Source organism: Bos indicus x Bos taurus, chromosome 5 (genome assembly GCF_003369695.1).
Source record: "Bos indicus x Bos taurus breed Angus x Brahman F1 hybrid chromosome 5, Bos_hybrid_MaternalHap_v2.0, whole genome shotgun sequence".
Taxonomy (NCBI): Eukaryota; Metazoa; Chordata; class Mammalia; order Artiodactyla; family Bovidae; genus Bos; species Bos indicus x Bos taurus.
Window position 1 is genome coordinate 92,654,395 of NC_040080.1, and position 24,470 is coordinate 92,678,864.

The 24,470-nt window shown below is 50.1% G+C and overlaps 2 protein-coding genes across 2 annotated transcripts; one reads left to right on the forward strand and one right to left on the reverse strand.

The window, feature by feature from the left end:
- Nucleotides 1–1,926: 1,926 nt before the first annotated feature.
- LOC113893168 (keratin, type II cuticular Hb1) lies at nt 1,927–8,089 on the reverse strand. Its single transcript, XM_027542943.1, has 9 exons — nt 7,385–8,089; nt 5,969–6,177; nt 5,160–5,220; nt 4,305–4,400; nt 3,914–4,078; nt 3,532–3,657; nt 3,098–3,318; nt 2,809–2,840; nt 1,927–2,567 (listed from the first exon to the last, which is right to left on the reverse strand). The coding sequence occupies exons 1-9, from the start codon at nt 7,751–7,753 to the stop codon at nt 2,344–2,346; spliced, it is 1,503 nt and encodes a 500-aa protein (XP_027398744.1). The 5' UTR covers nt 7,754–8,089; the 3' UTR covers nt 1,927–2,343.
- Nucleotides 8,090–16,382: 8,293 nt separating this feature from the next.
- Nucleotides 16,383–23,552, forward strand: LOC113893169 (keratin, type II cuticular Hb1-like). Its single transcript, XM_027542944.1, has 9 exons — nt 16,383–17,024; nt 17,762–17,970; nt 18,760–18,820; nt 19,604–19,699; nt 19,929–20,093; nt 20,344–20,469; nt 20,668–20,888; nt 22,640–22,671; nt 22,806–23,552. Exons 1-9 carry the CDS (start codon nt 16,656–16,658, stop codon nt 22,985–22,987), a joined length of 1,461 nt encoding a protein of 486 aa, XP_027398745.1. The 5' UTR covers nt 16,383–16,655; the 3' UTR covers nt 22,988–23,552.
- The last annotated feature ends 918 nt before the right edge of the window (nt 23,553–24,470 follow it).

Consider the following 24,470-nt stretch of genomic DNA (forward strand, 5'->3'; position numbering starts at 1 on the left):
AATCACTTTGCTGTATACCTGAAACTAACACAACATTGTAAATCAACTATATTTCAATTAAAAAAAATAGAACTTTAAATGGCTAAGGGACTTTAGCGTCTATCTGGTCCAATCATTTTTTTTTTTTTTTCCACTAATGAATACACTGAAGCCCGGAAAGGAGAAGTGACTTGCTGAACGTCACACAGCAAGATGTTTCATTTTCTGTACCATCCTGCATCATGGGCAACATGTATGTGATTCATTCACCCTTGTACCTCTGCCTAAGCCTGTCCAGGACTGGGAACCTATAGGGAGGTGAGGATTGTGGAGCTGGAGTAGGTAAGAGGTCAGAGCCAGAGGGAGGGTGAGAGAGTGAAGTATGACAAGTCATCGAGGTCCAGCTGGGCTGATGAGACTAGGGAGATGCAGAGGGAGGGGTCAGTTGACGGAGCTGTCTCTCAGGACCGGTGGCTCCTGAACAGGGTTGGGGGGGGTGGGGAGATGGAGCTGATACTGGGGCCTTGGATTTGGACTCCAGACAAGGTCTACTTCTGAGCTGTATGTTGTCACAGCACAGAGGGCTGGTTAGAATAGTTGTGGATTCTGGAACTCTCCGAGGGCTCTGTCCTCAGAATTCCATTGGAGGGTGGAGGGGACACATTGGTGGTCAGAAGACCTAGGATTAATCCTGTCCTTTAAAAGAGCCTGTGTCTTTCCAGACCTCTCACTTCTGGTCTCAATTATTTCTATTGCCCTTAGTGATGGAATGGGGACTTCCATTTCTGTTAGCTTCCTGGGCCCGGATCCAGAAGTTTTGAGATTCACTGTGCTGTATACGTGTATATTCAGGTACTCAGTTCGGTCTCTTGTGAAGCTGAAGGGCCATCGTCCCACTCGCACCAGTACTTGTAATATCCTCATCAGTGTAGGGGGGACAGTTTACTGCAGGGAGGAGCTTGATGGCCCAGAAGAGGCAGGGATTTCTCTCTATGCTTGCATCTCTGATCACAGATATAAGTGTAATGATAGGCAGGCCATGGCCCTTATCCCAGGAAGGATTTCAATTTTATATTCTGCAAAAGAATACTACTGACAATAAACACATGTTGCGGTTATTTTGTGGCAAGCACTAATTATTTTACATATATTAAATTCTTTCATCCTGCCAATAACCCTAGGAGGTGAAAGAGAGGTGCTCTTTTTATCATTTCACTTTAGAAGATGGAAACTGAGGCACAGAGAGGGTAAGTAAACTGCTCAAAGTCACTCAGCTATGAACAGAGCCCAGTTTTGGACCCATGCAGTCTGGATCCAGGGTCTGTGTACTCACCTCTGAGCCACATTGTCTTTTTGCTTCTTGTTGTTGTCTAGCTTTGAGGTAATTTATCAGTGATGGCAGGTCTCCAAACCCCAAAAAGACTCCGTTTAAAAAAAAGGCAGTCATATCAAAGGCTTTTTGAAAGCTTGTCATGTTCATATATTCACCCCTTAAAGAATTCTCATGAATTACTCAGGCATGAGTCTTCCCCACCAAAGCCAAGAGTGATGTTTCCTTAAGCTCTGAGTGACTGGTGAATCTATTCATAAGTTTACAGATGTGCACAGAGGGAGGCAGTTGTGGTTTAGTGACATGACCACTAAACACTCACACGAGGTTCAAATCCCAGCTGTGTGCCCCTGAGCTCAGGGTAGAGGCTGGCCCCGCCTACTGTGGGTCCCTGAGCTCTAGTTTCTTCTGCAAGACATAGCGTGAAGGTGGTGTGGATAAAATTCCAGGATATAGTGGCCTAGCACCGTCCTTGGCTAAACTCGAGACTGCTGTGAGCCCAGGGACAGAGGACTCTAGTGGAGACCCCAGATCTGGGGCTTTCTCTGCTTCATGCTTGGGGACTCTCCCAAACCTCGACCCTGAGGAGGATAACATAAGTACAGACAAGGCTCAGGGTTGGCTACATTGGTTTATTGGAAACACAGATCTTGGAAGAGATGAACACAGCAGAGAAGGAAGGGAGATGCTGGGACAGGGTGGGGACTCTGGCCATTGGCCCCACGACAACCCGGAGTGGGGTCTTGGTTCTCCCTGCCCTAGGGTCCCTTCCTGTGGTGGCCAAAGGGACTTTTTTCTAGGGTAGCCTTTCCCAGAGCGGGCGGCAGAACCCAGGAAGAGGGCATTACGCACAGACTTGGGAGGCCAGGAGTGGGACGGACCTTTCGAAGTACGAGAGAGGTTGCCTAGGGCTTGCTCCACCCAGAGCGGGGGAGGGGGCGGGGCCATGCAGGGGGGAGGGGGCGGGGCCATGCAGGGAGGGCCCTGCCGGGCTGCGCGGGAGAGATGCGCGGGCGGGGCCTGAGTTGGGAGGCCTAACATTTGCGACAGACGCTGGCGCGGGAACCCACGCCGCAGGAGCTGATGCCGCCCAGGCCGCAAGACGTGACGGAATTGCAGGGGCCGCAGGGCGCGCACAGGCCAGTGCTCACCGCCAGGTTCCCGCTGCAGGGGGCGCTGCAGACGCTGCCCGTCACCGGCCGGGAACCCGACACGCAGAGGTCCCCGCAGACGACCCCGCCGCGGGAGCTGCTGACACCTGCGAACCCCAAAGACTGCGTCAAAATTCTGGGGGACCGAGGGTGTCACCTCCCCGACTATGACCCTCTCCAAGCATCTTAACAACTCTAGTCCAAAAGAAGCGGTCCTTCCTGCTGTCTGACCCCAAATCCCTCTTCCTGTGATGCCAGCCCACTCATATTTAGGTGTTAGAGAAAACATTGCTTCCATCCTTTACAGGAAGCGAGTAAACCCATCCACACAGGGCCTAGGATACTCACAGACATTCACGGACCCAACGCCTTCACACAGTCTGAGAGGGAAGAAGGAAAAGGCAACATTAGTGATTGAGCCAGAGCTGTAAACAGAGCTCCACAAATTCTTGGAGTGCGGTCCACGAGTGGTAAGAAGGATCAGAGTGTCAGAAGGAAGAGTCTTCAGAATACCCCACTTCAAAGTGATAAATGATAGGGTTGCCCCAGACCTGGCCATTGCTCAGCCAGAATCAAGGGAGGTATTTGTGTAAAGGGTGGGAATGAGTTGTCAGGGCCAGGCTGGGACGGTCCTTACCTCTGCTCCTCGCCCTCCAGCAGGCGCCTGTAGGTGGCGATCTCGATGTCCAGGCCCAGCTTGGAGTTCATCACCTCCTGGTACTCCTTGAGCAGGCAGGCCATGTCCTGCTTGGCCTTCTGCAGGGCCTCCTCCAGCCCGGCCAGCTTGCACTTGGCATCATTGAGGGCTGCCTCGCCCTGCTGCTCAGCCTGGGTCACTGCAGCCTCCAGCTTGGAGTTCTAAGGGCCCAGGAGAGAACAAGGTGGGTTATGGTCTCTCCACACAGCAGGGATCACCCCAGGAACAGGCCTCTCCCCTTCATCACCTGGGGCTCCCTGAGTAACCACAAACTGGATCTCAAGTCATGCAAGTGGACTGGAGAATGAATGGTGAGATCCAGCTGGGCACACACACTGCCTTTGGGACCCTGGTGAGCCTCAAAAAAACCCTACCTGGCACTTGGCATTCTCGACCTCAGCCGTCAGCCTCTGGATCACGCGGTTCAGCTCGTTGATCTCCTCCTTGGTGCGACGCAGGGTCTCCCCATGCCGGATCACTGTGGCCTTGATCTCCTCACACTGGTGGGAAGCAGAAAGGCTCATGTAACTCAGGATGGGATGTACCACCCACTCAGAACGACACGGATGATTTTCAGGTTGCCCAACGCACAGCCTGTGAAACCACAATGGCAGCCCTGTCCTGCCACTATAACCTGAGAGCTGTCTGTACTTCTTTCACCACCTCTAGGAATCAGAATCCCCAGACAAATCTTGTTAATGCATACTGCTCATCCCTTCCATCACGTCTAGAAGGCAGGTGTCCTGGACCACTCACCTTGCTGCGGTACCAGCTCTCAGCCTCGGCCCGGCTGCGGCTGGCGATGTCATCATACTGAGCCTTGATCTCAGCCACAATGTTGTCCATGTTCAGGTCCCGGCTGTTGTCCATCTTGACGATGACCGAGGTGTCTGAGATATGGGCTTGGAGAACTCGGATCTCCTGCAAATGGTGGGGCGGGAGGATGGAAGGGTCTTGTTTACACCATCACTTTCCCCACCACAGTGTGTACCCGCCTTCTCAGCCCTTCCTGATCTCCAGCCCTGGCCCCCTCTGACAGCCTCATGGACTGTAGCTCCTGCCCAAAACCCTGTCCAACTCTGATCGCAGAGCAATGCCCTCTCTTTCGGGCCAGCTGCTGCTTTCTGCCTGGACCACAACCACTCACCTCCTCATACAGTCGCCGAAGGAAGTCGATCTCCTGAATCAGGGCCTCCACATTGGCCTCAAGGTCTGATTTGCGGAGGTAGGCACAGTCCACATCCTGGGAAGATGGGGAGTCTTTGAGCAAAGAGGACCCCTGGTGATCATCACCCGAATTCCTCTCTCTTCTCACACAGTACATGGAGGTGAGGGGGAAAGGATTCCCTGTGTTCCTCTTCCTGTGCCATCTCCATGCTGCCCTTCCCTGGAGGCATCTCACAACCTCCTCCCCTTCTAAGAACAAATGCCTTGTGCCTTGGAGGTGGACCACTAGCCTTTCACCCCACCTACCTGAGATCTCTTACCTCCCATGTCTCCTTCTTACCCTAAGCTTGCCAGACTGGCTCCCTTGCTCAACCACCTTGACCCTTCCCTGTTTCCCTGTAGTCCTCCAAAACTCCACCTGGCCACTGTTGGCTCTGCTCCATCCTCCCCCTAGACCCTGGGACTGTGCTCCTCCTCTTAACCAGACTCCTGAGACATGAGACAGGACACCATCCCTCAAGAGAGAGACTGAAGCTTACAATGCCTCCATGGGACCCCAGCCACAGACTATCAACTCTGAAGCAGCACAGAACATCCAGAGATCAATTCAGTCATACCCCTGCATCAGGTCAGGGTGCTAGTGAATTTTACAAGGTTACTGCCCTTGTCAAAGCCTTGAATGTGCCTTTGATGACCTGGTCTATGGGAATTTCCCATCCTGACTCAGCAAGGTCACTGCACCCCACAGGGAGGTTGAGAACATAGATCTCCCCAACAAGAGTCTGTCATTCTGATATTCCCTCATGTCTGTGCTTCCCAATCCTGTGTTACTCACCTTCTTCAGAGCCACAAACTCATTCTCAGCTGTTGCTCTCAGAGCGACTTCCTCCTCATACCTGCGGAAAGAGGACAGAGGGAGGTCACCACCTTACAGGAGTGAAGGAGAGAACACTAAGGACCTCCCCACACAGCAAGACCCCTGGCAGCCCTGCTGGGTCCTCCCTGGTTGGACTTGGGGTGTGTCTGTGATTCTCTCTCTACTTGGAGTTGAGGGATCCAGGGGGTGACTCTTCACAGCCCCGCTGCCCAAACTGCTCTGAGGTCACCTCTGGAGGAAAATAAGGACTCAGCACCAGCCAGGAGTGGACAGCAGCCCCTCTGGGGCACTGCAGCCCCAGCCGCTCCCCACCTGGGTGTCCAACCTAGCTCAGCTGGGGGAGGACCTATGAATCTTAGAGGCCATCAGCACTAGAGCAACCTAGACAGTGGGACACCCAGAGACCCAGGACCTGGCAGCCCTGAGAGACACTGAGATTCATATCACATCCAGGTGCTACAGGTGGGTGCCTGAGGGGCCACGCCTGGGAGAATGCAGAAGCCTCCTCCCAACAGAGCACAGGGCACTGTTGCTGGGTGATCAGGCTTCCAGAAGAGAAGCCTGAAGGAGGGGAGAGAGACCTCCTAGGGAATCACGGCCCTACTCATAGGCATCTGAGCAACGACTGCCTGATGGGAGGATCCTGCTGCATACCACCAACTTGCCCTGCATGGTCACATCCCCTTCTTTGAAATGCTTCAGTCTCACCCAGTGGGTTGAATCCATGTCCATTTCCTGTGCCCAACATCACCCCCAGCCACACTCACTTCTTCTTGTAGCCCTCCAGCACCTCCTGCAGGCTGTTGAGCTCTGAGGACAGCCTCCCGCTGTCAGCCTCTACGCACTCAGCCTCCCGCCTCAGCGTCTCGATGTAGCCATTGAACAGGGGCTCGAGGTTGCTCTCACAGCACTGGCGGTTCTGGTAGAACTGTAGCTTGGTCTCCAGCAGCTTGTTCTGCTGCTCCAGGAAGCGCACCTGCCATTTGGGGTGGGAGGAGGGGTCAGATGGCTCCTACTGCCCCAAAGCCTATTTGGGGGATGGAGGGGCTTGGGGAGGGTGCTGATTGCTTCAAGGTAAACTCCAAAACCATTACTTTTTCTGACAAAGGTCCATATAGTCAAAGCTAAGGTTTTTCCAGTTGTCATGTATGGATGTGAGAGTTGGACCTTAAAGAAGTCTGAGTGCCAAAGAATCGATGCTTTCGAGCTCTGGAGATGGAGACTCTTGAGAGTCCCTTGGACTGCAAGAAGATCAAACCAGTTAATCCTAAAGGAAATCAACCCTGAATATTTTGACTGATGCTGAAGCTGAAGCTCCAATACTTTGGCTACTTGTTGTGAAGAGTTGACTCACTGGAAAAGACCCTGATGCTGGGAAAGACTGAGGGCAAGAGGAGAAGGAGGAGACAAAAGATGAGATGGTCGGATTGTATCACTGACTCAATGGACATGAGTTTGAGCAAGCTCTGGGAGATGGTGAAGGATAGGGAAGCTGGTGTGCTGCAGTCCATGGGGTCGCAAAGAGTTGGACAGGACTGAGTGACTGAACAACAACAACCCAAACCAAGAACTCAGCAGAGATTAGACAGAGGGGACTGTGAAAGACAAGGCAACGTCCGGATTTCAAGATAGTGATCATGTTTGGATTTTCCATATTAGGGTGAGAGCAAGAGGTTGGGAAAGATCATTCCCTCCTCAGGTCAACTGAGTTATCCTGACCTGCTGAGTCTAGATGGCATGTGGTCGGGAGCCAAGTAGAGCTCTTTTTGCATTTGACTGCCTCATCAGTCCCAGCCCAAGTTTAGTATGGGTGGGTTCAGGAAAGATGTGATCAAGGACACCCACTCAAAGGCTGAACTGTGGTCCTGTTCCCATATCTTGTGTGCATTTCTTGATTCTTGTTTGCATGTATGCTTTCTTCTCTGACATGTGGTTCCAAGCCTTGTCGTTGTCTGTGGGGACCCTGCTTGTCTGGACAGAGGTTGTATATAGTAACAGTGCTCTAATCAGGAGCCCCTGCTCTAGACTCATCTCTCTGGTCTGTTTGTGCCCTGGAAGTGTGTCCATCTCCTCCATCAGCCTGGGAGCTCATCTGGCCCACATCTCTGTTGCTCCCGTGACTAACCCTTGAGTGCCCACCCAGGAAGGGAAGGTTCAGGAAGGGTGTGATCAAGGACACTCACCTTGTCGATGAAGGCAGCGAATCTGTTGTTGAGACACTTGATCTGTTCCTTCTCCTCTTGCTTCACGCACTGCGCATTGGGGTCGATCTCCAGGTTGAGGGGCGCGAGGAGGCTCTCATTGACTGACACGGTGGTGATGCAGGGAGGGTTGAGGCCGCCCACGCCACCGGAGCGATACCCGAAGCTGCGGCCGAAGGAGCCAGCACGGAAGCCCCCGCAGATGCTGCGGCTACCGAAGCCCCCGGTGAGGCCGCGGTAGCAGGAGATGCCGCGGTAGGGGGCGGCCGTAATGCAGCAGCGGCCGGGCCGCGGTCCGCAGGCGGAGACACAGCTGAAGGCGCGGCCACGGAATCCTGATCCGCAGGTCATGATCCTTCTGGAGGTGTAGGTTGCAGAGTACAGGAGAGGTGAGCTGGAGTCTTGTGGAAACTCCAATGTCCTCCTCAAAGAGCCGAGGTCCTATTTATGCTCAGGTCGGAAGGGGCTTGGCTATGCAGATGCAGTTGTGGCAATTTGTGCTTTATGGGCTTGTGTGGCTAGCTGAGGTCAACGCCTCTCTAGAATGTGCTTTAATAGTGGCCCGCACCCTCCTCTGTGTAAAGGATGCCAGTCCCTGGGCTCTAAGGGACTCGGCATGTTTCATCTTCAAAGTGCCTTGCCAGCTGGGCATGCAGTCATCTGAGGAGACTGGAAAGAGAAGGGCAGGGCAGGAGAGTGGAGGGAGGAGAAGGGAAACCAGAAGTGGCAGAAGCAGGTGACCTGTGTGTGTGCAGGTGTGAGTGGGGGGCCTAGGAGAGACTGGGGTATTAGCAAATAACTTCTGGAAGTTTCCATCCCAGTAGTGGGCAAGGCCCTGCTGTTACATAAAGCTGTATTTTCCCAATCTCCAGCGAGTCCAGTTGGCTGCTGAAAAAGTTCTGACTTTCCCTGCCATGACAGCAGTCAGCAGATTATTAAATATTTGTGTTTTATGTTTTCTTTCACTTTTATTATGAAAATTTTCAAAATTAGGAAAGTTGAAGAAATGGTACCTGTATAACAAACACCCTGATGTGTTCTACCCAGGTACCCACATTCAAGAGTTATTAACATTGTGCCATATTTGCCTTCACATTTGCCCAGTTATTTGATGATTACAGAAAGCTTAGCATGGAACCCTTAAATACTTTAGCGTGCATTTCTTAAGAATAGAGACAGTACCATTTTTCACATGCAAGAAGAAGAATGATAATTCCAAAAAATAATTTCCTATCCATTCATATTAAAATTTCCTAACTGTCCTATGATTTTTAAAAATTGATTTTCTTGATTCAACTTATGGCTATCTCTCTTGTATTTTCTATACACTGAAAATAAACTCTTGAGCTGGGCTGTTCAACATGGTAGCCAATAGACACGTGTGGCTATTTAAATTTAAATTAGTTAAAATTAAATTAAAAAATCTAGTTTTTCAGTCACATGCCACGCATGACTAGCAGCTACATTATTGACAGCACAGAAACAGAACATTTCCACCATCACACCAGTGTCTTTCAGATAGTGCTAGTCTGAAGGCTTGATTGGGTTTAACTGAAACATTTTTGGGCAGCATACATCATAAACAATGCTTTATAACTCTTACTGTATCACCCCAGAAAGCACAATCAAGTTGTCCTATTACTGGTGATGCTAAATCAGATCACTTGAGTATGTTTTCCCCTTTACAATTAGAAAGATCTCTGTAGGGCAATATAGGTTCTATTTTCTTTTTACTGGCCACCTACTCTGTTACCAACACTATATGCCATAAATGATCTCTAATTCTCACATCCACCATATGAAGTAGGTATCATTATCCCTATTTTACAGATGAGGAAACTGAGGCTTGGAGAGGTTAAATAACTTGCCCCAAACCTCCCAGCTATTAAGAAGTGGAACTGAGGAGATGCCAAGCCTTCTCACTTATAGGTTATGACAACCCTTGGATTTCCTAGTCCTTGGAGACTTTCAAGAGGGTGGAGAAACTTATTGGGAGAGGGTTTCTGTGGATATAGGGCTCCTCTTGTGGCTCAGTGGTAAAGAATCCTCCTGCCAAGGCAGGAGACTTGGGTTTGATTCCTGAGTCAGGAAGATCCCCTGAAGAAGGAAATGGCAACTTACTCCAGTTTTCTTATCTGCAAAATCCAATGAACAGAGGAGCCCTGACGAATTATAGTTCATGGCATCACAAAAGAATTGAAAATGACTTAGCAATTAAACAACAGCAGCAATCTGTGGATATAGAATTGAGGAGAGTCAGTCTAAGAAAAATGGGCAGAGTCAGGGGGTGTTGGAATGGTTGGAACCAGGAGGGCCAATGGGCATGTGTGTGACACAGGGCAATGAGAGGCTGAGGAGAGGGGATCTGCAGGACCCTGTGGCTGAGAATTGAAGGAAAGGGATGGAGAAGAGCAGTTTTAGCTATTTGCTTGCATCTGGTATATTGTAAGTACCTTGATAAGATTATACTGTGTTCTACATACATGAAACACTCCATTCCAATAGAGTAAGACTAGAAAAATGATCCCATAAAATAACAGGGGTTTGTTTTAAATGGATGGGAAGAAAAGAGAAGAGAAACACTGTAGCTGGCAGCCCAACACTGTAGCTGGTAGCTGGTGTGCTGTAGGGGCAAAGGGCAGGCAAAGCAGCTTAGGGCAAGAGGTGAGGGGGTTGGTAAGAAAAGAGGAGGAAGGAGAAGAAGAGAATAGTATGTCCATGTAGAACATTCAGGAATGGGGACTTGCAATAGGATGGACATGTGGTCATGGACCATGTCAGCAATCTGGCCATCCCAGAGGAGGGTGTGGCTCCTAATGTCACTTTATGTGTTTGGGGACCTGGGCCAGCTCTTCTGAGGCCCTTTATGCCCTCATCCGCCACTCTGGGCACTGCCCACAATGGAGTTGTGGTGCTTCCAGCCAGCCAGCTGGCTGGGTATCCCAAGGAGAAGCCCTGTGAGTCAGAGTGCAACTCACACACACTTTACCTTTTCTACTAGTGTAACTCCCTATAAAAATGACACGCATAAACATAAGCTAATTACTAATGGCTGGTCTTTGCTAAGCAATTTGAAAGAAGCAATTTAAACCAGGATATAAAAAAATTCAAATGTGACACCATTTCATTTAACTCAGGTATTACTAATGGCTGCTAATTTTGAAGACCTAAAAAGACATTGTATCTGTAGGTTTTCTTGGAGTGAAAAAAGCTCTTGGTGAGAGAAGGGGAGTGGGGAGGGGGGAGGGTTGGCAGAATGACTACTGTGTGGTCTTGGCTCTGGCAACGGGAGCTTTATGGAAGTTAAGCCCTGTCAACTGTTCTCAGTCATGTCCAACTCTGTGACTTTTTGGACTGTAGTCTGCCAGGCTCCTCTGTCCATGAAATTTTTTCAGGCAAGAATACTGGAGTGGGTTGCCATTCCCTTCTTCAGGGGATCTCCCTGACCCAGGGATTGAACCCATATCTCCTGCATCTCCTGCACTGCAGACTGATTCTTCACCCGCTGAGCCATCAGGAAAGTTAACATTGCTTTTATTGTGAAATATACCACCCCTACAAAAGAATGTATAGGTGGTATGCCTACCACCTGTGGGAAGAAATAGAACATATGTATAACTTAGGAACTTCCTCTGAACCTCATTGTCACTGCACCCCCTTCCTTCCTGAACCAGGATGCTTCTCTGGGATTTTGTGTTGAATGATTCCTTTGCTTTTCTTTAGTTTAAGGACCAAGGAAAGCATCTCTAAACCATATATCCCAGTTTTTGAACTTCATATAAATGGAATCATATTGTGTGTATTCCTTTGTTCAAAGTTGCTTCCTGTAGCTGTCTTGTGTTCATGTTCACTGTGGATTGTACTCTGTAGGAATATGTCACAGTTTATTCATCTTTCCACCTCCAAGGCCTCGTGGCTGTTCCCAGAGTGTATTGTGAACAGATCTGCCATGAACATTATTTCCCACGTCTTCTGGTATATCTGTACAAGAGTTTTTCTAGGGTATGTTGTTATTTAAAAAAATTATTCAGGTAGCATATGCTTAGTGTAGAAACCTATTTTATGAACAGTCTTCCAAACTTATAACAACATCTGTTGATGTTCATCTTATTTCATAGTAGATACTATACTGACTGCCCAACTTGCATTAATGCATTTAATTTTTACAAGTTGCCCTTTGATGCTGGTGTTATTATTCTTGTTTTACAGATGAGGACACTGAGGACTAGAGGGTCAAGAGATTTGCTCGGGTTGTGGTTAGAGGCCGAGCTGGCACTCATAGCCTGGTGTATTTGATTGCAATGGAAAAGCTTGATCGTAGTCCTGTCCATCCACTGTCTTCCATCACTAAAGCATCGCATTGTACATGGTACATTCACACACGCTCACTATTCCTCTCCCTCCCATACCTCTTCTGGGTCCTTCAGCATGCTCTCAGGGTGCAGGACCAGAGGGTGAGGAGAACTCACTCTTATTTGTTGTGAGCTTCCAATTCCAAGGGAAAAGCTGTACATATACCCAGATCATGAACAAAAATGCAAACCCTGCAGCATACCAATGGGTACAAACATTTGGTTCATGGCTATATTCCAAGGACTTGGCACACAGTAGGTGCTCAGTAAATATTTGTTGTGTGAATGAAATAAATCCCAGATGCACATTAGGTGCTGAGTAATGGAGCCATCAAAGCTTGATGGTTAATTATGCAAAGCTTTTTTTGGTAAGATGGGGTGGAGACCAGATGAAGCAGACCGATGGCAGCCATTCCTAAGGGTGGGGGTGGGGTGGGGAGAGGTTCTTGGCTGGGGCCTGAAGGAAAGATGAAGTGAGTGGATGTGTCCTTTACCAAAGCAAACTCCTCAACCTGAGTGATGGTGGGAGTGGAAGGGAAAGGCAGACAACAAGGCAAGAATTCTGAAGCCCATGGGCCTTCAGTAGAGATGGGGTAGGGTTGAGGAAAGAGAAGTGGATGGAAGGTAGTTTTCTAGAGGAAAGGAAGAAGAAAGATGCTTGCTTTTAGATTACTACTCTCCAGGGCCACTTGGAAGAAGGATGGAGACTGACTGGGGTGAGGAGAATGGCATGGAAGGGAGACTCAGGGAGACAGAGGAGAGAGGAAGGAAGTGGAGGACAGTGGAGGATGAAAAAGGGCAAGACCCATGGGAGAATAGTGGGACACTCCACGATGGAAGAGCAAAGGAGGTTCATGGGGGAAGGGGCACAGGTATAGACCTACTTAAAGGGTAGGCTCCAGCTCTAAATAAATGAGCCCTTATGGGGCAGGGACATGGGCTGGGGGAGGTGCAGGGGCTCAGCCTGGTTGGTGGGAATGGACCTCACCAAGGGTGGAGCTCCTGAGTCAGGCTTCCCCCTCTGCCAGATTCTCTAGGACTGCCTTTGGCCCTCCCTCCCCTGGTGAGTTCTCATGGACAATTGGTCCCTGTCCCAGGCTGTCTTGGCTGAGGGGCAGAGCTCTGGCACACCTCTTGGATACCTGCAAGCCTAGAGCTTTGGTATCTTCCAGATATAGAGTTCACAGGCTGCTTCCCAGTCTGCAGCCATGCAGCAGAATGACATGGGCCCTGCTTCGGAAGTCTCTGTCTCCACTGGCTCTCCACTGTCAAAGCATCTCATGATACCTTCCTTTTCTGCAAGGAAGAAGAGATTGCCTCAGATTGCCCCCACTGTTGACTCTTTGAAATACCTCCATGCACATCTTTTTTACCAACACTGTCCCTCCTGCTGCTTTATGAAGCCTGTCCTCACCCTTTCTAGGGATCCGTTCATACCTTTCTCATCAGACTAACTGTATTTCACACTGTCCTGGAATGGGCACTGTCAACAGGCATTGAGCTCCTGAGGATCTGATGGTATAGCTATAAACAAACTCTCTTAGGCTTCTGCCCTTTCTCATGAACTTCTGAACTTCTGGGTCTGTCTTCCCTGTCAGATCAGGAGTTCCAGAATACATATTTCCTTCCTCCTCTTAATGCTTTCCTCTCTCCTTCCAAACTTAAGATAGGGTTCAGCATATTGCAGGGATACATCAATCACAGAATTCTTGAATCTAGCAACAAGATGTTACCTTGTCTAACCCACCATCCATCTTGGGGCATCTGCTTTGCAACATCCTTCACAGGAGCAGGATGGACTAGAGGGAGTCTTGAAAAAGAACTTCTCAATGTTAAAATTACCTGATTTACCCCTTCTCTCCAGGCATCCCTTGAAACAAGATCTGAAGAGGCTCTGATCTCCAGATATAAAGGTCTTTTGGTTCACCCTGTCTCCACAAACATGATGGCCACTCCAGAAAAAAGAATGTTTCTCTTTTACATAAAGCTCCCCTAAATGGGAGACATAATGCAAGCTCCTTAGGAAGGCATGACTATTTGCCCTCCTTCTGGCAAGTTTTTCTTCAAATCCAACTTCCATATGTCCAGCCACAGTGGAATTCCTGCTCTCTTTAGAGTTCCAATATACTTGGATGGATTGTCAACCTCAACCCCATGATATCCCTGGGCTACTGATCAATCAGGAGATTTTAGAATTAGGCAAAAATAAATAAATAAATAAAAATTCACCATTAGGCAAGGTGAATGAGCATGTCATTAATTTGTGGCTAAAGATTTCTAATGGTCTGTTAAGGCCAAATAAGGAACACAAATTCATCAATTATAACAGATAACATACTTTTTGGACTGTACAAGCTTTTCTTTTCACCCAGTAGTGTAGTTACCTGAGGATTGGTGACACTTTCCCTTTGCCTAAGAAGAGAGATTTTCATTGGGCCTTCCCTCAGGTAGCTGGGCTTGAGGATGGACCTTTGATTTTGGGTTCTTTTTCAGGATAAAGGAAAGGTCTCCAGTTCTACTTGCCCCTAAGACTAACTCCATGGTAGAATAAGAGTTGATAACATTTTTTGAGCACTTGCTGTGTGCCAGCTGTTGTGTTAAGAATTATCCATGTATTTTAAATTTTAATCTGTCTATTCTGCCTGCAATGTGGGAGACCTGGGTTTGATCCCTGGGGTGGGAAGATCTCCTGGAGAAGGGAAAGGCTACCTACTCCAGTATTCTGGCCTGGAGAATTCCATGGACTGTATAGGCCATGGGGTTGCAAAGAGTAGGACATGACTGAATGACTTTCACTTCATTTCACTTCATTATTCCTTTAACATAGGCATCATTAGTGGGTATTTTACATGTGGTTTAGTAATGTAGGTAGGTATATTCCATGAAACATGCTGATATATCCACAGCAGAAGCAGTAGCAACAACAATAATAACACATATCTCTACCTCTCCATCAAACCTGACATTATAACTGCAGCAGTAGCGACACCTACCACTAATATGATTACATCCTTAGGAGTGTGTCAGGCTCTATTGTAACTGCTTGACATGGATTAATTCTTTTAATCCTTATAAAAACTATATGAGGTAGGTAGCATTACCCCTACTTTACAAATCATGAAATGAAATAGGGAGAGGTTAAGAAATTGCTTGAAGTTACATAGCTAGAAACTGGGAGAGGGGGACTTTGAAACTAGGCAGTTTGGACTCTGGGTATGTGTTCTTAACTGATAAGCCATGTATTTAAACTTTTTAGTTCCAATTATAGTAAGAAATAATTTTTCATAGTGATTAAGCACACACATACGTACATATCATATACTATTGAAATAAAAGATCCTGAAGTGTTTTAATTATGTATGCTACACTCTGATGTTTTCTACTATATTCTACTCTACTTGATTTTGTCCTAACCTGTTTCATTAAAATTCTGGTTGCTTCTATTTGTGGATCATGATGTGAACTTTGAGAAAATGCAGTCCCAGAGCCTCTTGCTTCTTAATGATTACAACAAAGCACATCTGCACAGTGCTCTGGAGTTTGTTGAGTGCATGCACATCTCTGTAATTCTCCAAGGCAGCCCTGGGAAGAAGATGCTTAGTCCATTTCCAAGAGGAGTGAACTACCTTGCTCCCCTAGATCACATAGATCTAGTCATGGAAGAGTCCTGGTTCCTACCCAGCCTTATAAGGTTCAAGGACCAATCTAACTATGTTGGATGGATGGTACACACCAATATGGATTTGTTCTGACAATATGGATTAGCATCTTCTAATGCTACTGACAAATTGCTGTAAACAGAAGGATGTTGCAGGGTTGTTAGAACATGGAAAGCAATATAGGATCAGGGGGGTGATGGCAGGGCGCTGGATGCTCCCTCTATATGGCTCTGTCTAGAAAGATTCTCTTGTATTCTGAGCCAAAAGCTATAAAAAAACTTATAATAGCTGTGTCTACCCCAGTCCTTCTGCGCCCTGGGGAAATCATGGAGCCTGGAGGTGAAATCTAGACAGGCTATCCTTGCTTGGGGCCTTGTTGGAAATGGCTGGGCATTCTGGAGACTGCTGAGCCAAGGTGTACCTCCTTAGGCCTCATGGAAGACTCTGTGGGAGGGAGTGCCTCCTCTCAGCACAGGCTAACAAATAAGGTCTAAGAAGGGGACTTGTCAGGTGCAAGTGGAGGTAGATGTATGTGTGTATGAGCACGTATGAGTATCTGTGAGATTGTTGATGGGAAGTCCAGCATGTGAGTTCGCAGTGTGTATGTTTGTGTGTGTGTGCGAGAAAGAGAGAAACAGAGAGAGAGACAAGATACAGAGAGTTGGCTGATGGGTGCAGGTGAGGAATCTGGGAGCAGGTGTGTGAGGCTTTGGTGCTGTAAAAACAGCCATCCCTGTGAGGGAAATCACGGAGCCCATCTGTTGATCTTACGCTCTCCCAGTGTTGCAGTGCCGATGTGACCAGCACCACGGACAGCGGCATGAGCACATCACATGGGCGGTACGGGAGAAGCCGCAGCCCCGCCTTCCTCCGCCCTCCTTTCCAACGTGAGTCACCGCTCCCCTATCCTCAAAAACCTTTCGCCAACTGTGTATGAGGAGGTTGGGGTGGGGTGAGGAGAGGTGAGCTGGCCCTTTGAGGACAAAAATTGTGCAGTTTAGGGTAAAAGGCCATAAACATCTGGCCTCATCTGGCACCCAATTAAGAACATTAAGGAAGGAGCAACAGCAGCTAAACAACCCAAGCCCATAAACGTGTCTAATTGCTCCTAACACGTGGATACATCAGGCTCCTCACATATATAAAAGGCCCAACGATGTTCAAGAAGTGAACACCTCGTCCACTCGCCGTCCATTAGGCCGTCTGCCTCCTGAGAGCCTCCCGTGCCCCCAAAGAAACACCATGACTTGCGGATCTTACCGTGCTCTCCCAGCCTTCAGCTGCGTCTCCGCCTGCGGACCCCGGCCTGGCCGCTGCTGCATCACGGCCGCCCCCTACCGCGGCATCTCCTGCTACCGCGGCCTCACCGGGGGCTTCGGTAGCCGCAGCGTCTGCGGGGGCTTCCGTGCCGGCTACTGCGGCCGCAGCTTCGGGTACCGCTCCGGTGGCGTGGGCGGCCTCAGCCCTCCCTGCATCACCACCGTGTCAGTCAATGAGAGCCTCCTCACGCCCCTCAACCTGGAGATCGACCCCAACGCGCAGTGCGTGAAGCAAGAGGAGAAGGAGCAGATCAAGTGTCTCAACAACAGGTTTGCTGCCTTCATCGACAAGGTGAGTTTCCTTGATCACACCCTTCCTGAACCTTCCCTTTCTGGGTAGGCAGTGAAGGGGTAGTCAAGGGCAGTAGAGATGTGGTCCTTTCAGGTCCCAGTCTGATGAAATGGACACACATACAGGGCACAAACAGACCAGAGAGATGAGTCTAGAGCAGGGGCTCCTGAATAGAGCACTGTTATTATATACAACCTCTGTCCAGACAGGCAGGGTCCCCACAGACAAGGACAAGGCTTGGAACCACATGTCAGAGAAGAAAGCATACATGCAAACAAGACTCAAGAAATGCACACAAGATATGGGAACAGGACCACAGTTCAGCCTTCAAGTATTTGTCCTTGATCACACCTGTTCTGAACCTCCTCCCCCGCCTCCCATGCCTAAGTCCCAGTTGGGCACTGATGGGGCAGTCAAATGCAAAAAGAGCTCTACTTAGCTCCCGATCACATGCCATCTAGACTCAGCAGGTCAGGATAACTCAGTTCACCTGAGAAGTGAATGATCTTTCCAAACACCTTGCTCTCACCCTAATATAGAAAATACAAACATGATCACTATCTTGAAATCCAGAAATTGCCTTGTCTCCCACTGCCCCGTCTGTCTAATTTCTGCTGAACTCCTGGTTTTGGAGTTTACTGTAAAGAGATCAGCACACTCCCCAATCCCCTCCATCCTCCAAATAGGCTTTGGGGCAGTAGGAGCCATCTGACCCCTCCTCCCACCCCAAATGGCAGGTGCGCTTCCTGGAGCAGCAGAACAAGCTGCTGGAGACCAAGCTACAGTTCTACCAGAACCGCCAGTGCTGTGAGAGCAACCTCGAGCCCCTGTTCAATGGCTACATCGAGACGCTGAGGCGGGAGGCTGAGTGCGTAGAGGCTGACAGCGGGAGGCTGTCCTCAGAGCTCAACAGCCTGCAGGAGGTGCTGGAGGGCTACAAGAAGAAGTGAGTGTGGCTGGGGGTGATGTTGGGCACAGGAAATGGACATGGATTCAACCCACTGGGTGAGACTGAAGCATTTCAAAGAAGGGGATGTGACCATGCAGGGCAAGTTGGTGGTAGGCAGCAGGATCCTCCCATCAGGCAGTCTTGCTCAGATGCCTATGAGTAGGGCCGTGATTCCCTAGGAGGTCTCTCTCCCCTCCTTCAGGCTTCTCTTCTGGAAGCCTGATCACCCAGCAACAGTGCCCTGTGCTCTGTTGGGAGGAGGCTTCTGCATTCTCCCAGGCCTGGCCCCTCAGGCTCCCACCTGTAGCACTTGGATGTGATATGAATCTCAGTGTCTCTCAGGGCTGCCAGGTCCTAGGTCTCTGGGTTTTCCACTGTCTAGGTTGCTCTAGTGCTGATGGCCTCTGAGATTCATAGGTCCTCCCCCAGCTGAGCTAGGTTGGACACCCAGGTGGGGAGCGGCTGGGGCTGCAGTGCCCCAGAGGGGCTGCTGTCCACTCCTGGCTGGTGCTGAGTCCTTATTTTCCTCCAGAGGTGACCTCAGAGCAGTTTGGGCAGCAGGGCTATGAAGTTCCAGAAGAGTCACCCCCTGGATCCCTCAACTCCAAGTAGAGAGAGAATCACAGACACACCCCAAGTCCAACCAGAGAGGACCCAGCAGGGCTGCCAGGGATCTTGCTATGTGGGGAGGTCCTCCCTAGTGTCGTCCCATTCACTGGTAAAATGTGGAGAGGGTTCTGGGGAGACCTGCCCTGCCATGATTCCCCTCTCTGCCCTCTTCCCCAGGTACGAGGAGGAAGTTTCTCTGAGAGCAACAGCCGAGAATGAGTTTGTGGCTCTGAAGAAGGTGAATAACAAGGGATCAGGAAGCAGAGCCATGAAGGATCTCAGAATGACAGGCTCTCATTGTGGAGAACAATGGTCTCATCCTCTTTGGGGAGCAGTGACTTTGCCAATTCAGGATGGGAAATTCCCATAGACCAGGTCATGAAAGGCATATCCAAGGCTTTGGCAAGGGCAGTAACCTTGGACAATCCACTAACACCTTGCCCTAAAGCCGGGGTATAGCTGAATTGACCTCTGGATGTTCTGTGGTGTTTCAGAAGTAGTCTGTGGCTGGGATTCTGTGGAGGCATGGTAGCTTCAGTCTCTCTGTAGCTCATGCCTCTCTCTGAGGGATGGTGTCCTGTCTAGTGTCTCAGGAGTCTGGTTAAGAGGAGGGGCACAGTCCCAGGATCTAGGGGAGGATGGAGCAGAGCCAACAGTGGCCAGGTGGAGTCTTGGAGGACTATAGGGAAACAGGGAAAGGTCAAGGTGGTTGAGCAAGGGAGCCAGTCTGGCAGGCTTTTTGGTACAGGGAAGGGGAAAAGGAGAGCTGGAAAGTGAGAGGTCTCAGGTAGGTGGGGTGAAAGGCTGGTGGTTCATCTCCAAGGCACAAGGCATTTGTTCTTGGAAGGGGAGGAGGTTGTGAGATGCCTCCAGGGAAGGGCAGCATGGAGATGGCACAGGAAGAGGAACACAGGGAATCCTTTCCTCCTCACCTCCTTGTAATGGGTGAGAAGAGAGAGGAATTCGGGGTGATGATGATCACCAGGGGTCCTCTTTGCTCAAAGACTCCCCATCTTCCCAGGATGTGGACTGTGCCTACCTCCGCAAATCAGATCTTGAGGCCAACGTGGAGGCCTTGATTCAGGAGATCGACTTCCTTCGGCGACTGTATGAGGAGGTAAGTGATTGTAGCCCTGGCAGAATCCAGGATCTGGAAGAGAGGGTGTTGGTTTGGGTTCGGAGTCGGACAGGAGTTTGAGCAGGAGCTGCAGTCCATGAGGCTGTCAGAGGGGGACCTCTGGGAGGCCCAGGGAGATCAGGAGGGCTGAGAAGGCTTCTACACACTGTGGTGGGGGAAGCCAAGGTGTAAACAAGACCCTTCCACCCTCCTGCCCCACCATCTGCAGGAGATCCGAGTTCTCCAAGCCCACATCTCAGACACCTCGGTCATCGTCAAGATGGACAACAGCCGGGACCTGAACATGGACAACATTGTGGCTGAGATCAAGGCTCACTATGATGACATTGCCAGCCGCAGCCGGGCCGAGGCTGAGAGCTGGTACCGCAGCAAGGTGAGTGGTCCAGGACACCTGCCTTCTAGACATGATGGAAGGGATGTGAGGTATACATTAACAAGGCTTCTTTTGTCTGCCAATTTGGATTTCTAGAGATGGTAACAGAAGTGCAGACAGCTGTCAGGTTATAGTGGAAGGACAGGGCTGCCATATATGGTTTCACAGGCTGTACACTGGGCATCTGTGGTGCCTTGAATGGGTGGAATGTCCTGTCCTGAGCTTCACAAGCCTCTCTGCTTCCCACCAGTGTGAGGAGATCAAGGCTACGGTGATCCGACATGGAGAGACCCTGCGTCGCACCAAGGAGGAGATCAATGAGCTGAACCGCACGATCCAGAGGCTGACGGCTGAGATCGAGAATGCCAAGTGCCAGGTAGGAGCTGTTTGAGGCCCACCCAGGTTCCCCCAGGCAGTGTGTGTGCCCAGCTGGATCTCACCTTTCATGCTCCAGTCCATTTGCATGACTTGAGACCAAGGCTGTGGTCACTCTGGGTGATCCAGGTGATGAAGGGGAGAGATTCCTGCTGTGTGGAGAGACCATAACCTACCTTGTTCTCTCCTGGGCCCTTAGAACTCCAAGCTGGAGGCTGCAGTAACCCAGGCAGAGCAGCAGGGCGAGGCAGCCCTCAATGATGCCAAGTGCAAGCTGGCCGGGCTGGAGGAGGCCCTGCAGAAGGCCAAGCAGGACATGGCCTGCCTGCTCAAGGAATACCAGGAGGTGATGAACTCCAAGCTGGGCCTGGACATCGAGATCGCCACCTATAGGCGCCTGCTGGAGGGCGAGGAGCAGAGGTGGGTACTGTAGCCAAATTTCTCTCCCAGCTCTGCCTGGGTTCTTATCATGTGGTGTACCTGACTTTCCTACTTGACAAAGCTCCCCATCCTGCAACTGGACAGGTAATTTGAGTAATTTCTTTAGGTATGTTTCTAGCCCCATTTCAGTTTCTCATGCCCACTTAGTTGCTGATCTGGGATTGGTGTCTTTGCAAATCTGTTTCTCACAGCCCAGAGTCAAGGTCATAGTAATTGCTGTTCCTGAGTAGCCCTGTCTGGGCTAGGTCTCCTTCCCTCAATAGTGATTCTTCTCTCCTGGCCCTCACTGCACATGGCCCTCAGGGTTCCAACTCTATTCTCAAGCTTGGCCTTGGCTCCAGCCCTGGGAGTTCAGATTTCCTCCCAAATGACAGCTTCAATAGAGGATTTTATCAACACACACTTATATATTCTAACTATGGAGTGCCTTTGCCTAAGTGTTTGTTCATTGCAGCAAGTGAAATGAAGGGTAGACAGATAACAGGGACTGGTCCCTTGAAGCAGCTGTAGCCTGCTCTGGGCATTTTTACTTGTTGCTTCTTTTGAGGGCAAAGGGAGACTCACTGGTCATTAGCCGTCTATGTTCAGGTGGAGGGCAGCTGAACCGCTTCTGTGAGGACAACAGTCACAGGCCGTGCCCTTTGGTTCTTCCCCTGGAAACAGAAAGGTCCATCCCTCTGCCCCAAACACTCTTGGAATGAACTCAGAAGCTTTGCTGTGGATTCCCTAGGAAATGTGGGCCTGGGAAGGTAGATTGTGAGCTGCAGACTCTCCTCATTTCTGAAGCTGATTAAGACAACCCTTTGCTTTGGTCTCTCAGAGGGACTCTGTGTTTTCCTTAAGGAGACAGCATCGCGTAGGAAGGAAACCCAGGCTGGATGGAGTTAGGTGGCCGGAGTGGTACTGGTTATTTCCTTTCTGGGCCTCAGTTTACCCATTTGTTAAGTGGGGGACTAGATGTAGCTAATCTCTGAGTCTGCTCTCAATATGTTCTAACATCCCATTCATTCATGCAAGTTATTTATTGAGCCAAGCATCATCTGGGGGCACTGTAGATTCTGCAGCGGGAAAAAGGATAGACAAAAAAATTCTGTCCTCCGGAAGCCCATTCTTTAGTGATACCAGTCAGATCAGATTCAGGAATTTAAATCTGCTGCTCCTCAGATACATTTACAAGTTAATAAGAACAGAAAGAAACGGTAGGAGCTACCATTCCCGAAGCACTACCGTTCCTGATGACAGAAATCAGGCACTTACAGGCATTTTGACTTCATCCTCGCAAAGTTCAGGGAGTAGATTTTCCCCAGGAGGCTGGCTGTGTGTGTGCTAAGTTGCTTCAGTCCTGTCCGACTCTTTCCAACCCAATGGACTGTAGCCTGCCAGGCTTCTCTGTCCATGGGATTCTCCAGGTAAGAATACTGGAGTGGGTAGCCATGCCCTCCTTCAGGGCGTCTTCTGGAGACTTAGGGATCGAACCCACATCTCTTATGTCTCTTGCATTGGCAGGCAGGTAATTTACTACTAGCACCACCTGGGAAAGCCCCTAAATCCGAGGTTGCTCAGCTAATAAAGGCTAGAGAGAACCCATACATTGACCCAGGGCTAGCGCTTAATGGAGCCTTTCAGGGGCAAGTGCTCAGAATGAGGGCGGGGGACCTCACCCTTCGCCTTGGCTGTGTGGACCAGCGGCTTTTCAGGGCACTGACCTTTCTCTTTTCCTTTCCCCGCAGGCTGTGCGAGGGCGTCGGGTCTGTGAATGTCTGTAAGTAGCCCGCCCCTCCCCATTCTCCAGCCGGGTGGTCACAATGCCTTTAGGGAGGGGCACTTTCGCCGCTCCAAGCCTCCTGGCTGGGGCAGTGTCTGACCGCGTCTCTGCCTGTTCTCCACCCCGTTCAGGCGTCAGCAGCTCCCGAGGTGGCGTCGTCTGTGGCGATCTCTGCGCCTCCGGTGCTGCCCCTGCTGTCACCACCAGCGTCTGCAGCGCCCCCTGCAGCGGCAACGTGGTGGTGGGCACCTCCGACGCCTGCGGCCCCTGCTCTAGGGTGGGCGGCAGCATCCTGGGCTGTAAGAAGTGCTAAGGTCGCCTTCCGGCCCAGCCAGGACGTCGCGCCACCGGAACGCCCCTTCCGTTGCACCCCCGGCCCTCGCCCCCGGGCCGCCCGCTAGCCTGCAGGGTCTGCCTTCCCTGCTCCCTCTCTGCTTCCTTTGCGTGCCATCCGCCAGGCACCCGAGCCCCGGGGAGGCTGGGGCGCACCCTGACCTCTTTCTGTAGCCTTTCCTAGTAGTCGTTTTGCTGTCTTGAGGATTCATGCCTTCTTCTGCCTTCTGGGTTTTGCTGGATTCATTGGTCCTGCCTGATCCCCTTCACCTAATCTTGGAGGAACGGGAAACAGGCCCCGGAATCTCCCGATCTGCACATCCTGGGGAATCTGCGAGTGTGTTGGTACCTGTGGCATGGACATGGGGAACACTGATGGTGGTTTTCCTGTAACTCTTTGAGGGCCATGCCCTGTGGGAGGGGAGACCATCACCTTTCAAGGATGCCCGCGGAGGCTTCTACAAAGCCAGTGAATCAACTGCCTGCAAGCTCTTTTGTCTTTGTTTCCCTCTTTGTTTCCAATAAACTAATTGTGGCTAATCAGACCTGGTGCCTCAGAGTCTCATAAATGCCAGGGCCCTCCTGAGATAGCTGCTCCCTGCCAGTGATGTCCTCAGGACCTCTCATGCACTCAGTTATTTTTCGTTAGGTGAAAATGATGTGGTAGAAGCTGCCCATCTGGCCTTGAGCCACCGGAGCCTTGAGAAAATGAGAGAAGACCCATGGAGATGGGGAATCCCTCCCTGCCTTGTGTGGTCATGGGTTTCTCTAGACCAAGAATTCTCAACTTCAACACTACTGACATTTTGGGCTAGAGACTTCCTTACTGGGGGGCAAGTATCCTGTGCATTGTAGGATCAGTGATTTGCTCACAGTTACTGAACTAGTAAATGACTGAATCAACATTCAAACATAGGTTTAACCAACTCTTTAATACATAATTTTACTTAGGGAGCCAGAAGGGCAATAGACAGCTGAAACCTCCCTGTAATCCAATAGGTGTCATGATTCCATTTTACAGATGAAGAAGCTAAACTTTAGTGAGGATCAGTGACTTGCCCACCGGCCTCTACCCACTGCACGGCAGTAGTAGTCCACCCTCCCCGAGTTGTGACAACCAAAGCTGTCCCTAGACATGGCCAGATGTGCCCTATGGCTTCTCAACCAGTGTTTTCCTTCTGTCAACCTGCCAAGGACATTCCTGGAGGGGAAAAGTACATGGGTGAGGGTAAGAATGAAAGGAAGGCATGAGGGACAACAGTGTAAGGGAGAGGAAGAGCTTCAGGTTGAGGGTCAGGAGAATCAGGCTTCTAATTCAGAGTCCTGACTCTGCCATTTCCTAACTGGGTGACTTTGGGCAAGTCGCTTCTGCCCTCTGAGCCTCAGTTTCTTTGGCTAGAGAATGAGGGATTGTGGACACTATTCCTAAGGGTCCTTCTGGCTCCCTAAGTGAGGACTTAGGG

Bases quoted from the DNA above. Each gene is read 5' to 3' on its own strand.
- LOC113893169 (XM_027542944.1), top strand. From the start codon at position 16,656: ATGACTTGCGGATCTTACCGTGCTCTCCCAGCCTTCAGCTGCGTCTCC. The intron at 18,821-19,603 runs GTGAATAACAAG...CCATCTTCCCAG, and splicing joins AGTTTGTGGCTCTGAAGAAG to GATGTGGACTGTGCCTACCT. The intron at 20,470-20,667 runs GTAGGAGCTGTT...CTGGGCCCTTAG, and splicing joins TCGAGAATGCCAAGTGCCAG to AACTCCAAGCTGGAGGCTGC.
- LOC113893168 (XM_027542943.1), bottom strand. From the start codon at position 7,753: ATGACCTGCGGATCAGGATTCCGTGGCCGCGCCTTCAGCTGTGTCTCC. The intron at 4,079-4,304 runs GTGAGTGGTTGT...CACCATTTGCAG, and splicing joins TTCGGCGACTGTATGAGGAG to GAGATCCGAGTTCTCCAAGC. The intron at 3,658-3,913 runs GTGAGTGGTCCA...GCTTCCCACCAG, and splicing joins AGAGCTGGTACCGCAGCAAG to TGTGAGGAGATCAAGGCCAC.